The following is a 16,512-nucleotide window of genomic DNA, read 5'->3' as shown; positions in this document are numbered from 1 at the left end:
ATGTGCACCAATGCCCTTGCTCTGACTTCAGGCTCACCACACAACCTTCTGAGGTTGTGGCTTCCCAAGGAGTAGCTGGCCAACAGGGAGAGAATGGGCTGGTAAAACTGACAGAAACCTCTAGTACCCCTGAAGGTTGTATTTCTCAGGATAAATTTTTCAGTTGCCATTCCTTTGTGAGAGTTAGCTTCCCTTGTGGCCTTCTTACAGGGAGAGAATGCAAAGATCCATGGGTTTGGGCCTTCAGATATAGATTTATATATGTCTCTATGAATGGGAGTCTTTCCTTGACAGAGGCATCTGCTCTCATCGTACAGACAAAATCAGGTATTGATCATGAAGGGATGAGGACAAGACTGAACTGTAGATGCAACCTTGTCTACAGTCTTGTCAGGGAAGCCAGGTAGCTTTAGCTTAGAAGACAGCCTTGTGCACCACCATTTCAGAATTGTACCTCTATAACGTTCACTTAATGTGAAAGTGAAAACTAAAGCATGCTGTGGCAAATAGGCCCCCAGCACCTCAGTCACAGCTGAACAAAGGATTCATATCCAAAGTAGTTAAAGGGCTCCTGCAAATCAACAATAACATCTGAAACAGTTTACATTTCTCTCTGGGAAAAGAAAGGAAGTGCATTTTACATTTTACATCCCCTGTCATTTTCCCCAGCAAAAGGGTGGGCATTGTGCCCAAAACAGACCAACTCAATACTCTCTTACTGAAATTTAAACCTTAAGCAGAGATAGACAACCAAAAATCAGTGGAAGTATGGCATCCTGAAAAGACCATATATCAATTCCTTCTACCTAGACACCTCAGAGCTGATGCTGGTCTTCAACATTCATTTAAGTTAAACAGATTTGCTTTCTGTTGCTTGCAATTAAACAAAATTAACTAATACACAACACAAGAAACAAATAACACAATACAAAAAGTAATATAGCTTTTTAAGATAACAATCTTCTATAATTTATTTTTCTCACCCTCCAAAATTCCATTAGTGTTACCATCTGCTGATCCTTTTCTGTTTTTGGATACTTTATAAATCACACATCATATGTGACCATATACTGATGTAAGCCAAAAGGTTCTTTTTGGCAGTGGCTTCACATAGTCTTTTGAAGGCTTGTCTGAAGAATTGCTTAAGGATTTTCCATTTTTGCTGTTGAAATGGTATGTCGGGCAAATAGCATGCCCTTAAATAAATATTTGTTGGTGGATTTATAACGGAGAGGAAAGTAGATTTTAAATGCTAGTCTCGGGCTTCCCTGGTGGCACAGTGGTTAAGAATCCGCCTGCCAGTGCAGGGGATAAGGGTTCGAGCCGTGGTCCGGGAAGATCCCACATGCCGTGGAGCAACTAAGCCTGGGCGCCACAACTACTGAGCCTGCGCTCTAGAGCCCACGAGCCACAACTACTGAAGCCCCTGCGCCTAGAGCCCGTGTTCTGCAATAAGAGAAGCCACCGCAGTGAGAAGCCCGCGCACCGCAAGGAAGAGTAGCCCCCGCTCGCCGCAACTAGAGAAAGCCCGCGTGCAGCAATGAAGACCCAACACAGCCAAAAATAAATAAATAAAATAATTTTTTTAAAAATGCTAGTCTCCAGGTTCCTTGGTAGGAATTGTGGATCAAAATTACAAAGTAAGAGAACTGAAAGTGTTATCATTCCCATGGGGTTTAGGAAGTTTAAGAGAGGGAGTGGATCCAAACAGAAAAGGTCTGACAGCCTGGGAGAATGGTGGTCAGGGGTTATGCATTGGAATAATTGAAAAATATACCAAAGGGGAGAGATATTTTTTACTAATGAGAAGCGGTAAGAGTGGAGCTTTTGTCCTTGAAGGCTGGCTGAGTTGTGAGAATGAGTTCTTATTGGAAAGCCACGTCAATGACACTGAAGCACCTGCCTCTTTTAAGCTTTACATACTCCTTAGTTCTTTCTAATGTATATATTCAAAATAAATAAAAGCCACTTATATAAGTTCTTAGCAGCCAAAGATTGAATGATAACAGTTGAATCTGCGAGTTCTGTTAGTAAGGTTTCATAAATAGAATTCACTTGCCTCGGAGAAGCAAATAAAGGGCAATGAAAAGAACGGTGTAAGGAGATGATGGCAAAATAAATGAGGTAGGGGTTTAGAGAGATGAGCCGTAATACTGATTTGTTTGGTCTATAAAAGTTTGAGGAAGACCAGAAAGCTGTGACATGTTCTTGACTTCTGAATTTTCACCAGCAAGGCACTCTGGGCTTCCTGGCTCACCTCCTGAAAGGGCCTCCCCCACACTGGGGCCCCTCACACAGGGAGCTTCCTGCTGGGGTGTCAGATTTCAGCGTTCTAAGAAAGAGGCTGCCTGAAGGGACTATATTTAGAGTATGACTCCCCAGCGGGGACAGCTGAATGTCTGGGGACTAAATTCTGCATACTTTGTCCCTGAGTTCTGGGATTATTCTGAGGGGCTTGTATGGGTGGTGCAGTGAAATTGTAACAGAAGGCAGGGAATGAAAAGGACTCTTTCCCCTGGCGACTGCTTGGGATCCTGTAAACTGTGCCTTTTGTGAGAGAAAAATGACGGATCTCAAGGGTTGTTGCAGTGATTTACAGTCACCCACAGACTCTTAACTACTATTTCCACTGGAAAATGCTGGACACTAGCCGCTGCTAGGGGGACATACAGTGCACGAATGACAGATACCGGAGATATTTCACCAGTGTAATGATGAAATGAAAATTCCATCTACCAAGTCTCATTTTCATCAATGGGATAGCAGGGAATCCTCTAATTTCTGGATGATTTATGGGTTACACCATGAAACTTCAGAATAGATTTAAATAAAGACCTTTGAATGAAAAGCAAGCTCATCCGTGAAGTTACTAATTTGTAAGATTCATCTGAATTTGGGGTCTGCAGAAAGTCTGTCCTTTGAAGCCAGAATGAAAGCCATCTAGCAGTCCCCTCTGACGATCTCAATCGTGTGACGCCTAACACTAGGAGTTCATCCAGGAAGAAGGGATAGTGGTTCACTTAACTAAACTGGTCACAATTAAAGCACTGACCACTTCACTATAGATTCATTTTATCCGTCAATTTATAAATCATATTGAAAGCACACTGGCTTTGTTTGTAAGGATATGTTTTTAAATTTTAATATGCTGCTTGAAAGCTGCTATTTCCTGTGCAGTCAGAAGAAAATATTTTCAGTGTGGTATAAATTAGCTTAAATCGATGAGGCCTCCTTATTAACTAGGAAATCTTGTTATATATATGTATATATATATATATTTGTATTTTCTGATTACAAAATAGTGTAGCTTGAGTCAATAAAAAAAGGAAGGACCGACGAAAGCAAACATAAATATATTAAAAATACTAACAAAAATCTCACTGCTACTTGGGCTTTTCTTCCCCGCCCCTCCGCTTAATTTTGGTGCAGAGACTGGTTGTGGGAAAGGGTAGAAATTAAGAAAGAGAGGACAGGAGCTTCAGAGCCAAGGAAAGGATAAGACATTTCCCCCAAAAGAAGTATAAGTAATGATAGACCCAGGAAAAGATGCTGCCCCTTCCTGTAATTAGAGAAAGGCAAATGCAAACACCAGAGAGCCATGGTCACTTCTGGTTTCTGGTATTGTTACAGAGGAAAAGAGTGACAGGGCCCAGTGTGATGGGGGGAGGTACGGGGCAGGCTGGCGCCTGCCGCACTGCTTGTGGGAGTGGAAGTTGGGGGCCAGAGCTCACTGGTGACGTGGTCGTCACGTGACCAAGAGCTGCCTAGAGCAGAAGTACTGCTAGTCGCCTCCGTCTGGGTACCAGCCCCCTATCACACTGCAGGCGTGTGAGGGAAGAAGGAAAGTAGCCCCGGACCGTGCAGATCGGTATGAGCGTGGGCTCTGCTTGGAGGGAGATGGGATGGGAGAAGGCCAAGAGCGCCACGGATCCACGTTCGGGCCGATGGGGGCTGTGTCCCCTTCTCGCCTACTTTCTAAATACTGCCGCCGCCCCCACCCGCCCCATGCCCATTTTAGTAGAGAGAGACCTGGCGGACTTCGGGCGGCGGGTGAGGGGAGTGAATGGCTGGTACAGAGACTCCGAGGAAAGAAAGGTTCCACAATCAGGGCACTCGTGTCCCGAGTGCCGCTCCGTCCACCAAGCACTCCGTCCCCTCGGTCCCCCGTCTGTCTGCAGGTTTGTAGATCTGTTGGCCAGTAGGTCGCCGGGAAAAGTCGCGGCGAGCGAAGGACCAAAGTGCCTGGGGACCGTGCAGGTCGGTGTGAAGGTGGGATGAGCCCTGGCCCCTGGGTGGGGGTGGCGGTGGGGATGGCGCAGAGGGGGTGCTGGGATCGGTGCGGGCCGGGTCCGAGTCGCCCCCTCCCGGCCCCTTCTTTCTCCACACCCCCTCCCATTTCAGTGCAGGGAAAGGGGTGTGGCGGCCTTTGCTGGGGAAATGGCGGACGCCAAGGGGGGTGGGGCGGGGAAGCCCGCGTTAGGAAAGTCAGGAGGGTGTGAGAAATATTTTAAACTCAAAGGCTGGAAATTCAGAAAAGCGGGTACTGGGACCTGTGTTCTCAGTGCTGATCCATCCACTACACTTTCAGTTCCCCAAAGGCGGCTGTCTTTCCATCTGTCCTTCTGCCAGACTGTCCGTCAATCACTGTGGAAGGCGCACTGACCACAGAAGACAAGAGAAGGAGAAGGAATTTACCTGACTTTGGTAGAGGTTGGTGGGAGAGACTGCCTCTGAGTCTTTGGGGGTGGGGGTGTGGTGGAGGAGGAGACTACCTGAGGGTTAGCCTCTCCTGTCACCCTCCTGGCTGTCACAGCCCAGTCCCACCTCCTGCCCTTCTCTGTAGGCCCTAGAAGAGAAATGGTGGGTCCTGAGGGTAGACAGAGGATGACAGAAAAGAACAAAGAAATAGTTGCCAAATAATCCACCTCTCTCAACCAGAACTCAAACTCCACTCTGTCTGCCTGGTGAGGCACAAATCCAGGCACAGCCCAAAGCCCTAATATTATTTTTCACCCATAGATTCATCACAAGAGAGCCTCAGGAGCCTGGGATAGGCTGAAGACGTCTCCCCTCCACCATCATTCAGGTGGAGCCTTAAGAACACTCTTCATTCGGGTGGAGCAAGGCCCTCTCCTGTCCTGCCCCCAGGCTGGCACGGACCTGAGCATGGGCCGGGCTCGGGAAGTGGGTTGGATGGCGGCAGGACTGATGATTGGGGCAGGTGCCTGCTACTGCGTTTACAAACTAACCATAGGAAGAGATGACAGTGAGAAGTTGGAGGAGGAGGAAGAGGAATGGGATGATGAACAGGAGCTGGATGAGGAAGAGCCCGAGATTTGGTTTGATTTCACAACTATGGCTCGGCCCTGGAGTGAGGATGGGGATTGGACTGAACCTGGGGCCCCTGGTGGCACCGAGGACAGGCCTTCAGGTGGGGGCAAGGCCAACCGAACACATCCGGTAAAACAGCGCCCGTTCCCTTATGAACGTAAAAATACTTGGAGTGCTCAAAGCTTTAAAAATTTCAGTTGTGTTCTTGGCCTCTCCAAGTGCCCTTTCATTCAGGGAAAAGTGTTGTTAGCTCAGCCCAGGGACACTGGTTTTTCATTTAGCCACGATATCAATAGTCATTTGGCCAGCCTCTCCATTGCTGGAAACACGATCCCTATTCCCGACCCTGCTGTTGAGGCTTTCTGTGCCCCGGATGACTTGAATGCCAGTGTTGCAAATCAGGGCCAGATTAAGATGTACATCAACGAAGTGTGTCGGGAGACTGTGTCACTTTGCTGCAACTCATTTCTGCAGCAGGCCGGATTAAATTTGTTAATAATCATGACAGTTATTAATAACATGCTTGCCAAGTCCGTTTCAGGCTTGAAGTTTCCTTTGATACCAGAGGGAAGTGAATGTGCTGAGGGGCACGTTGTGAAACCCTTGATGGGTTTGTCTGAAAAGCCAGTCTTGGCGGGGGAGTTGCTGGGAGCCCAAATGCTGCTCTCCTTCCTGTCCCTCTTTATCAGGAACGCAAACAGACAGCTTCTCCCAGAAATCCCGGCCTCTTAAATGGCCCCCTCCAACAGGATGGGACTGATCCACCCCGAACCAAAACCCGATCAGTGAACACGCACTTGTGTTCTCAATCAAGGACTCTGCAGCGGGTGCTATTGAAGATCCAGCCTTAGCCAATAGCCCTATCTCTGGGTGAAAGTTACACTTGCTAAATCCAGGACCACTCTCTTGCTGGCCAGGCAGGGGTTCCCACAGAGCTCTGAGTAACCTCTTGGTTTTGCAGTCTGCAGGCAGTGCGCATTGTAAATTGCTCCCTTGCAGCCTTCTTCCTGTGGTAAAGGGATCATTTCAGCTGTGTGGTGAAAGAACAACATTTTCTAGCCTGACAAGGGATGCCTTGCCTGTGGTGGTCTCCCTGTCTAAGCTGGACCACCTTGTGGAGGCCAGACCCATGTGGGAGCTTGTGCCGAAAATGCATTGGTTGCTGCGTAGGTTGAATTCTTTTTCATTTACTCTCTTTTCTTCACGAGCCTATGGATGGTAAACCTATTCAGCAAAACATGTACACTCCCCTTCTGTGAGCTGTACTGACTCAGCCTCGTCCACCAAGTCTGCATTTTTATGTATCACCAATAAAGCTGTGTGCTTTAACTGGCAAAAACGAGACATGGTACTTGTCTTTGAGTTTATAGTCTGCGTGAAGAGGAAGCCCAAAATACACGATCAGTGCTAACTAACTGGGGCATTTGCTCCTGAAAAATGTCCCCCTAGCGGTGCCCACAGGAGGCAGGGGAAGAGATGGGCTGCAGGGTTCAGGATAAGCTCCCAGAAGGGGCTGGGGGCGGGGACGGGGCAGGGGAATGGGGTGGAGGGTGGAATTAAGAAGGACTGTTGGGAGGACTAAAGGAGACAGCACCTGTGAAGCAGGCAGCACAGTGCCTGATGCAGAGGAATCCTTCCCTCGATGAAGGTGTCTTTCCTCGCCTGCTGGCCTAGAGAGGAAGGTCAGTATCCTTGAGGTTTTGCCTACACATCCTTGGGGGCCACAGGGCAACCCAGCCCTGCACAATTTAGTGCACAGTTATAGCAGTAACAGTTGCTACTTGCTGAGTGCCTGCTTTGTGTTCTCTCTCCTGAGAAGCAGCTGTGAAACCTACTTCCAGGCCCCCTCCCTTCCTTGGGATGCCAAGCTCAAATTCCTGGCTGAGTGAAAAGGCTTGGCCGTTGCTTCCTCTGGGGAACCTCCTTTCTGCCCTATCCCTGGTACTTCTGTGGGATCCAGGAAGGGGACAGTGGAGGCCTCCGTGAATCCCCGAAGGGGTGGGAGGGCAGATGCTGAGGGGCGTGGCATGGCCATGGCTGGTCCATCCATCAGGAGACATATTCATGCCCTCCATCCAAGCCCCTGGCACCCCTTGGAGGAAAGGAAGAACGCAGCCCTGCGCACTGAACCACTCCATGAATCTGGGCAACTCATTCCACCACCCCGTCCCAACATTTCCAGACCCCTCCCAGCAAGCCTCAGCCCCTGCATCACCAAAGCCAGGTTCCCTGCGTGGTTTTTTTTTTTTAATTAATTAATTAATTTATTTATTTATTTTTGGCTGTGTTGGGTCTTCGTTTCTATGCGAGGGCTTTCTCCAGTTGCGGCGAGCGGGAGCCACTCTTCATCGCGGTGCGCGGGCCTCTCGCTGCTGTCGCGGCCTCTCCCATTGCGGAGCACAGGCTCCAGACGCGCAGGCTCAGTAGCCGTGGCTCACGGGCTTCGTTGCTCCGCGGCATGTGGGATCTTCCCAGACCAGGGCTCGAACCCGTGTCCCCTGCATTGGCAGGCAGATTCTTAACCACTGCGCCACCAGGGAAGCCCTCCCTGCGTGTTTTTGATGTGTCGTGAAATGGTTCTCTTCCTCAAAGCCCTGGCTAACAGAGGGGACAAGAAGCTTCCTTTGGGCAGTGCTGCTTCTGAGCCCGGTGCCCTCTCCTGGTCTCCCTGGGATGAGACTCTGGGCCACTGCTCCCTGGGCATCAGCTGTGTACAAGTGCTCTGCCTTCTGACTGCCCTCCTCCATACAGAGCATAGTTTTATTTCAAATTTTTAGTTTTTTTCCAATGTTTTCCTCCCTTCCCCTGGAGTTCGGGGGGCAGGTGGGTTGCCACTCTCCTGCTGGTACTCATCCACCCCACAGTTTGGGCTGACTAGTAGCCATGGGTGCCTGCCAGGGACTCTGCCCCTCCCCAGGCCCTGGGGCCTTGACTGGCCAGCATGTGACTGTGGTTGCTGCGACATCACACCCCCAGCAATGCTCACCCCGCCGGGGCTTTGTTTGCTGGCTCTGGGGCCCTGTCTTGTTTTCAAAGAGCTGCTAACGTGGTCCCCCCTTTCTCCCAAGCCAGCCTCAGGTGGGCTGGGCAGTCTGTTTCCCACGCAGGATTGCCCTGCGGGCAGCCCCGCATCCGCTCGTCCCAGTGGAGCCTGCTGGCCGATGGTGTCTTCAGCGACACCTTATTGCTCAGCCTCTGTGATCTCAGCCCAAAGGCAGAGCACTTCTCCTTCCTCCTGGCTCGGGGTCCCAGATTAACACGTGCTTCCCTCCCGCTCTGCACTCTGCCGAGTCCCCGTTTTGAGTCCTGCCACAGGCAGTAGGTCCACCATCTCCCAGGCAGGCATTTGGCGCTTTCAAGCCACAGCTGACTCCTATCGCAGGGAGGGCCTCGGAGACCTTCTGCCCGTCTCCTGAGCAGTTCTGTCACAGGGCAGCCTGCCAGCATTGACGGGTCTCCACGGTGTGGTCTTGGCCCAAGTCAAGAGCCCCCTCTCCATTTGCTGGCACTGCCCTCCCGAAAACACTCCCTGCGTGTGGAAGCGCAGGGCTCTGGTCTGCCCTTCGTTCCTTTGTTGGTTGCTGTGCCAGGGCACGAGCCCAGTTCCCAGTTCTGCCTACTACAGGGGTGCGGAGGGGCACTTCAGCGGGGGGCGTGGAGGGGGGGGCGCGGGGGGCGGGGCGCACGCCTGCCAGTCAGGGCCTGATTAAGACATTCAGAGGCTTTCAGCACTGGAAAGACTAAGGTGCCGCCTCCCATGCTTAATTCAAAAATGAAACAGCAGGGGACCACCAAGCACAAAGTAACCCACCTGTCTTCTGCAACCAGATGAGTTTCTTGCCAGGTTTCCCCATGGCAAACATTAGACAAGGTCATCAAAGCTTGGGCTTGTCACACTCTGTGGGGAGGTGCCTGCCTTGATGGGGCCGCCCTAGCCGAAGCTGTCTCTTCGGTAAATCTGGAACTGCCTCCACAGACTGCCCTCCAGCTCCAGAAAGGGCCCTGGATTCCCTTCTTCTTCATCTCATTATCTTGTCTACACTTTGTGCCTGTAGGTACTGATTTCTGCACTAACTCCCAGGGCCCTCCCAGCCTGCTACCTCTCCTGGGAATTTTGTTATTTGACCCCCCACTGCACCCCTCCCTGCCATAAGTGCAGGCAAGGTTGCAGACATCCAGCTTCCCAGCTGGTACACCCAGTCTCACACACTGCATCCCCACGGGGGCCCTTAGTGCCACTCTCAGAGCAGTTTCAACCACAATCCCCTCACTTTGAAATGTCACCAGGGACAGGCACAGCCCTCACCAAGTCAGTCCCTACGCTGGGCCACCACAGCACCTTTTGGCTAAGAGTTTGACAGCTGTGTGGAGCACTGGCCCCCACCTCCTCCTAGAGGCCACCGGTTGGTCTAAGATGCGATGGGCACTGCAGCACAGTCCCGTGGGGCATCAGCCAGTCCCTTGTCTGTCCTCATGCTGCATGGATCACCTTACACTCTGTCACTTCCCCCTTCACTTTACTCACGACCTCCTCTTCCCCTGAAAGCTCATTTTCCCTTATTGCCTCTTGCTTTTGCGTGTGGCTTAGGACGGCCTTCCCCACTTCCCAATTACAAAAGGAGTCTCCTATATGGTTTCCTAATTCTTTCATACCTTTCCACTTAAAGGGTTGTCTCAGGGATATACTTGGAATTTCCTGACTCCTTTTCCAAATGGATAACCTGCTAACCCAGCGCCACTTATCACTCCATTCTCACGGTATAATTGGGGCATTCTGGGACCTTCATGCACCCAGCTGAGCATCCCCTCTGTGGCTTCCTGCTGTGGAGTTCCTCTTGGGGCACACCCCTTTCTCCCAGGAACCCCTCACTGACTCGGGGACCCTCTGCTCACTGGGTGGCCTGTGGCAGGTGGGGTGCGTGTGTTGGCAGGGAGGGTGTGTTGGTGCCCGTGAGCAGGCGTCTGCCCCAGGTACCTTCTCAGGACGTGCTCTGGCCCACAGGAAACTTAGGAACCCCCCCGCCCTGCCTGCTTTAGCACCAAGGGAAATGGGACTGTTTTCTTCCCTCACCAAAATTGCCTCATTTTTGTGAGAGAAAGCAAGTTGGAGCACACTGTGTTGTGTATATTATTATAAACATTTTATATAATATATTCTGTCATGTATGATTTAAAATTTTCTATTTTAGTAAAAATTATCTTTTTTTAAATCATCATATAAAATTGTGTAGTGATACACAATTAAAGGCATAACACTTTTTGCCTCCTTGTGGATATATTGGGTTTGTATGGGAAAAAGTCAGTAAAAGACTCATTTTTATTTTTCTGTCTTTTGTGCCTTTTGAATTTTGTACTTATATATATATTTTTTCCATCAAAAGTAAGTATTATGGGAAATGATTTTTGCTTGTTTGTATAAAAGCTCTTGATGTAACATTGTTTCTACAGTCAGGGTCCTTTGGTGAACTCTCTTATTATATTTATTATTTTGCCTCTTTTTTCTTTCTGACTTTTTAACTAGAGAAACATAGTTTACAAATTATGACAGTTTTATCTCCTCTTATTCAATATTTTATAGCTTGTTTCTTTTTCTTATCTCATTGCACTGTCAAGGACCTCCAGAGCAACAGTATTGATGATACAGTGCATACTTGTCATGTTTCTGATTTTAATGGCTGATGTTTCAGCAGTGAGGTTGATATTTGCTGTAGGTTTTTGAATAATATAATATGTCATCTATCTATATAATAGAATTTATAAAGCAGTAAAAATAGGTGAACTAGATCTCTACGGATCATTCTAGACAATTCTCAGAAACCTAATGTTGAGTGAAATAAGCAATTTGTAGAAAGATACAATATAATGCCATTTATATAATTTTAAGATTATAAAACAATACTATATATTATTTTGGATACAAAATTAAAAATGGGTACTGAAAGATGCACATCAATTTTACTATATCACTTGCTTCTGGGAAGAGATTGAGGAAAATGTGACCCTAACAATTTTGTAGTTTAATTTTGTCTATTAATAAAGAAATTTTAAACAAATACAACAAAGTGTTAATGTTTGTTGTTAATTATGAATGATTTATATGTAGATCTTCTTTATTCTTCTCTGTATTTTTCTTTTTTTTAATTAAAAAGAAACCTGCATTTTTTGTCCAATACAATGAATTAAAAAACCCTCATCTAGACATATCGCCAAGAAATTTTAGAATAATAAGGATTAAAAGGAGACCCTAAAATTTCTCGACGGTAGGAATAAAGTCATCTACAAAGCAGACCTGGCATCAGACATGTTATTCATAATACTGGATATGATATGACAATGTATAAATGCCTTCAAATTCTTAGAAAATATGCTTTTCTCTAGTATTCTATTTCTAAACAGACATACCCACATATCAAATAGGTATGTGATGACCATACAGATGTTTTCAGGACTGGAAGTACACAAATTTTTCCTCTTGTGGACCTTCTCTTAGGAAATTATTTGAACATGGACTTCAAGAAAAGAAGGTAGTAATCAAGTCAAAGGTAAATATGGAATCAAGGAAATGGTGATCACAATTTGGGAAAGCAATAAAGGTTAGTTTTAAGATGACAGCTAAATAACAGTCCCTGGTTTATCAGACCAAAGTGGAGCAAGAAGACAGAAGATTTGGGGTAGTAAGTGAACAAAAGGGGACTTGTTAAAATCAATTGAGAGGTTAGAAGAACTAGAGGGTATGATACAGGCAAATAAGGGAAGAAAAACAATTAGAAGGACCTCTAAGAAAATATTACAGTAATAGCCCCCAATGGACCATGCCTCCTTGTTACCATACCATTGTATAATCCCCTCCCACACTGAATCTGGGCCTGGCATGTGATTTGCTTTGGCCAGTTTGAACATTAGAAAACATGACCCATGAAGAGGCTTGAACAGTGCATTTTCAGTGGGCATTACACTCTTCCTGCTCTGAAACCACCATGTGCTAAGAAGACTAGCCTGCTAGAGGATGAGACCATGTAGAACAGACATGAACTGTTCTGAGGACCCCTAGGAAGAGCTGCCAGATAAAATACAGGACTCCCAGTTAAATTTGAATTTCAGATGAACATAAAACATTTTTCAGTATAAGTATGTCCCAAATATTGCATGGGGCATGCTTATACTAAAACAATTATTAATTATTTAACTGGAATTCAAATTTAACTGGGCATCCTGTATTTTTATTTGTTACATCTGCCAACCTTAGTCAGAGGAAAATCAGCCCCCAACTGATTTGCCAGCTGACTCCAGTCACATAAATGACCTCAGGCAAGACTAGCAGAAGAACCAACCAGTGCAAACTCCTGATACGCAAAATAATGAACAAATAAAATGTCTTTTTTAAGCTACTGAATTTTGGAGTGCTTTGTTAGGCAGCAATCAACAACAGACTTAAAAGAAAACAAAGTGCAAAGTGTGTACTTGCTTCAAATATGCAGCAAATTAAGATAAAGAGTGAGTTCAGCATTTGAAGGATTATAAGGAAAAAGAATCTATTTAGTCTTGAATCTAACAACAGTATCCTTTAAGTGACTCAAGTCAAGAGCCTTGACCTCGGATTCCAGAACATTTCTAAGTGACTATAGTGGACCAGATTGAAGCAAAAGCTAATCTTAGGTGTCTGTGGGATCCGGCCATGTCACCTAGGACGGTGCAGGCTTGAATGAGCTCCTAAGTTACTAAGTAAATATTCTCAGGATAAGTTGCATCCATACACTGATAAAATTGATTTATAACTTACACGTAGTTCTACCATACCAGACGACAGTGCATGAGTGGACCATGGCTACATGGCTCCCAGAACAGTCTGAAGTGACCAAATAGATATAAAGGCAACCCTTCTGCATCCCAAGAAAGACCTACGTTGAACATGTGAAGGCACCTGAGGGAGTCAGGTGGTATCATCATCAAAAGGGTGTCTTCATGGGGTCTTGAAAGCAAGGGGAACTTACCCTTCTAATGGAGAAAATGTTCCTAGTTTTTTTGCTTTACATAGCCTTATGTCTATTTCTCTATATCTATCTATCTATCTATCTATCTCTATTGTGAGTTCCAGTTAACTTTTACATTATGTTCTATAACAACCAAGTCTTCCATTAAAGCTTTCTGCCTTCAACTCTATGCATTGAAAATCAATAAACAGTATATACTTTTATTGAAGTATAGTTGATTAACAATATTATATTAGTTTCAGGTGTACAGCATACTGATTCAGTACTTTTACAGATTAAAAGTTATTACAAGATAATGGTTATAATTCCCTGTGCTATACAATATATGCTTGTTGCTTATCTATTTTATACATAGTAGTTTGTATCTCTTAATCCCATACCCCTAACTTGCCCCTCCCCCCTTCTCTCTCCCCTCTGGTAACCACTAGTTTGTTTTCTGTATCTGTGAGTCTGTTTCTGTTTTGCTATATTGGATTATTTTTTAGATTCCACATATAAGTGATATCATACAGTATTTGTCTTTCTCTGTCTGACATTTCACTGAGCATAATATTCTCTAAGTCTATCCACATTGCTGCAAATGGCAGAATTTCATTCTTTTTTAATGGGTAATATTCATATATATATCTCACATCTTCTTTATCCATTTGTCTGTTGAAGAACACTTGGGTTGCTTCTTTGTCTTGGCTATTGTAAATAGTGCTGCTATGAACATTGGGGTGCATGTATCTTTTCGAATTAGTTTTTTCATTTTTCCCAGGTATATACCTAGGAGTGGAATTGCTGGATCATGTAGTAGTTCTATTTTTAATTTTTTTAGGAACCTCCATACTGTTTCCCATAGTGGCTGTACCAATTTACATTCCTACCAACAGTGTACAAGGGTTTCCTTTTCTTCACATCCTCTCCAACATCCGTTATTTGTAGACTTTTTGATGATAGCCATTCTGACAGGTGTGAGGTGGTAACTCGTTTTGATTTGCATTCCTCTAATAACTAGCCATGTTGAGAATCTTTTTATGTGCCTGTTAGCCATCTGTATGTCTTCTTTGGAAAAATGTCTATTCAGGTCTTCTGCCCATTTTTTGATTGCGTTGTTTGGTTTTTTGATATTGAGTTGTATAAGCTATTTATATGCTTTGGATATTAACACCTTGTCTGTTATCATTTGCAAATATTTTCTCCCATTCTGTAACTGTCTTTTCATTTTGTCAATGGTTTCCTTTGCTGTGCAAAAACTTTTAAGTTTAGTGAGGTCCCATTTGTTTATTTTTGTTTTATTTCTTTTGCCTTAAAAAAACAGATCCAAAAATATATTGCTGTGATTTATGTCAAAGAATGTTCTGCCTATGTTTTCTTCTAGGAGTTTTAAGGTTTCAGGTCTTACATTTAGGTCTTTAATCCATTTTGAATTTGTTTTTGTATGTGGTATGAGGGAATGTTCTAATCTCATTGTTTTACATGTAGCTGTCCAATATTCCCAGCACCACTTATTGAAGAGGTTGTCTTTTCTCCATTGTATATTCTTGCCTCCTTTGTCATAGATTAATTGACCACAGGTGTGTGGGTTTATTTCTGGGCTCTTTATTCTCTTCCATTACTCTATGTGTCTGTTTTGTGCCAGTATCATGCTGTTTTGATACTGTGGCTTTGTTGAATACTCTGAAGTCTGGAAGGGTGCTACCTCCAGTTTTGTTCTTTTTTTCTCAAGCTTGCTTTGGCAATTTAGGGTCTTTTGTGGTTCCATATGAATTTTAGGGTTATTTGTTCTAGTTCTGTGAAAAATGTCCTAGGTATTTTGATAGGGATTGCATTAAATCTGTAGATTGCTTTAGGTAGTATGGCCATTTTAACAATATTAATTCTTCCAATCTAAGAACACAGAATATTTTTCCATTTCTTTGTATCATCTTCAATTTCTTTCCTTAATGTTTCGTGAACAGTATTTAGATGATTATGACTATATAAATGCTGTTCATTGCTGAGCTGAAGTAGTCTCCTAACATGTGAATCTATTTTGTATAGTTTTAGAAAATGATTCACATATCACCTGTGGGGAGGAAATTTTAAGTAGGCATGAGACAATAAAATATAGCTGACAGAATGTGGGATGTAGAAGAAGATGATAAAAGACAGAAGAAAAGACAGCAGAGCTGATATCCTCATTTTATAAAGTGAGAAGTGAACAAGTCCTGCTGGAAGTTTATGAAACAAAATAAAGGTTTATGTATATAATTTAAAGTTAAATTTAGCTACTTTATTTAGTTTAATTGATTTTATGGCCTACTTCCTCCATAAGAAAGCAAGCTTAATAAAAGCTATGTCTGTCTTGCTCACTACCGAATTCTAAATGTTTTGAATAGTGCTTGGCACACAGTGGTGTTCAATAAATAATTGTTGACTGTATGATTAAACTAAAATAATAATAACGCTACAAACATCAGGAATAAGAGAAAGGAAGGAAGGGCTGTAAGATTAATGAGCTAAGTGTCCTATTTACATATCAGAAGTTCATTAGAGTACAAGTATATTTTTGGCATTTTGAAGATGACCACAAGAACAGTTCTCAGTCTTGGCACTACCAATGTTTTGGGCTGGGGGCTGCCTTGTGCACTGGAGGATCCCTGGCATCTACCCACAAGATGCCAGTAGCACACCTGTCCTCTGTTGTGACAACCAAATATGTCTCCCGACACCGACAAGTGTACTCTGGAAGCAAAATCACCCCTGGTTGAGAAACACTGAATCAGAAGAAGCTAACATCAGATAAGTGAAGAAAAGTTGCCTCTGGACTCTAGAGAGTGGTCCTGAGTCTAGGGAAGAGCAGGAGGGGAAATGACTCATTTTCATCATAAACTCTGTACTAATTGCTCTGCTATTATGTATGTATTGTTCTGATAATGTTAACATTTGTAAAAAATATTAAATAAGTGGAATAAAAGGGATTTTGAGATAGGCTAGCAATATGGGATGAGAGAGAAGGAAGGAGTCAGTAATGACTAGGTTTCTGGCAGGTGCAACTGAGTGGATGGTGATTGTGCTCACCAAGACAGGGAAGACAGGAAGGGAAACAGTTTTGGTGTGGGACTGGGGAATGATGACTCCAATTTCAAATTTGTTGAAGTTGAAATATCTGTGGGATATGAAATCTGTAGGCATCAAATAAATTAATCTTGGACTGTGGATATAT

The 16,512-nt window shown here is 44.8% G+C and overlaps 1 protein-coding gene and 1 long non-coding RNA gene across 5 annotated transcripts in view; both read left to right on the top strand.

Moving 5' to 3' along the window:
- Positions 1-16,512, top strand: part of LOC309620825 — a 266,826-nt gene that overhangs the window by 152,423 nt on the left and 97,891 nt on the right. The gene's annotated exons all lie outside the window — the stretch shown is intronic.
- Positions 3,720-6,675, top strand: ARMCX6 (armadillo repeat containing X-linked 6). Of its 4 annotated transcripts, none has more exons than XM_082377471.1 (4): positions 3,720-3,868; positions 4,179-4,257; positions 4,589-4,704; positions 5,020-6,675. In XM_082377471.1, exon 4 carries the CDS (start codon positions 5,167-5,169, stop codon positions 6,061-6,063), a length of 897 nt encoding a protein of 298 aa, XP_082233597.1. In that variant the 5' UTR covers positions 3,720-3,868; positions 4,179-4,257; positions 4,589-4,704; positions 5,020-5,166; the 3' UTR covers positions 6,064-6,675. The 4 variants fall into 4 exon arrangements, with proteins under 4 accessions (XP_082233597.1, XP_082233595.1, XP_082233596.1 ...); XM_082377469.1 differs by having other exon boundaries at positions 4,589-4,710; XM_082377470.1 differs by having other exon boundaries at positions 4,179-4,269; positions 4,589-4,710.

This window comes from Balaenoptera borealis (assembly GCF_965194805.1).
Source record: "Balaenoptera borealis genome assembly, chromosome: X".
NCBI classification, from domain to species: domain Eukaryota; kingdom Metazoa; phylum Chordata; class Mammalia; order Artiodactyla; family Balaenopteridae; genus Balaenoptera; species Balaenoptera borealis.
This window is presented reverse-complemented; position numbering and strand designations above follow the sequence as displayed.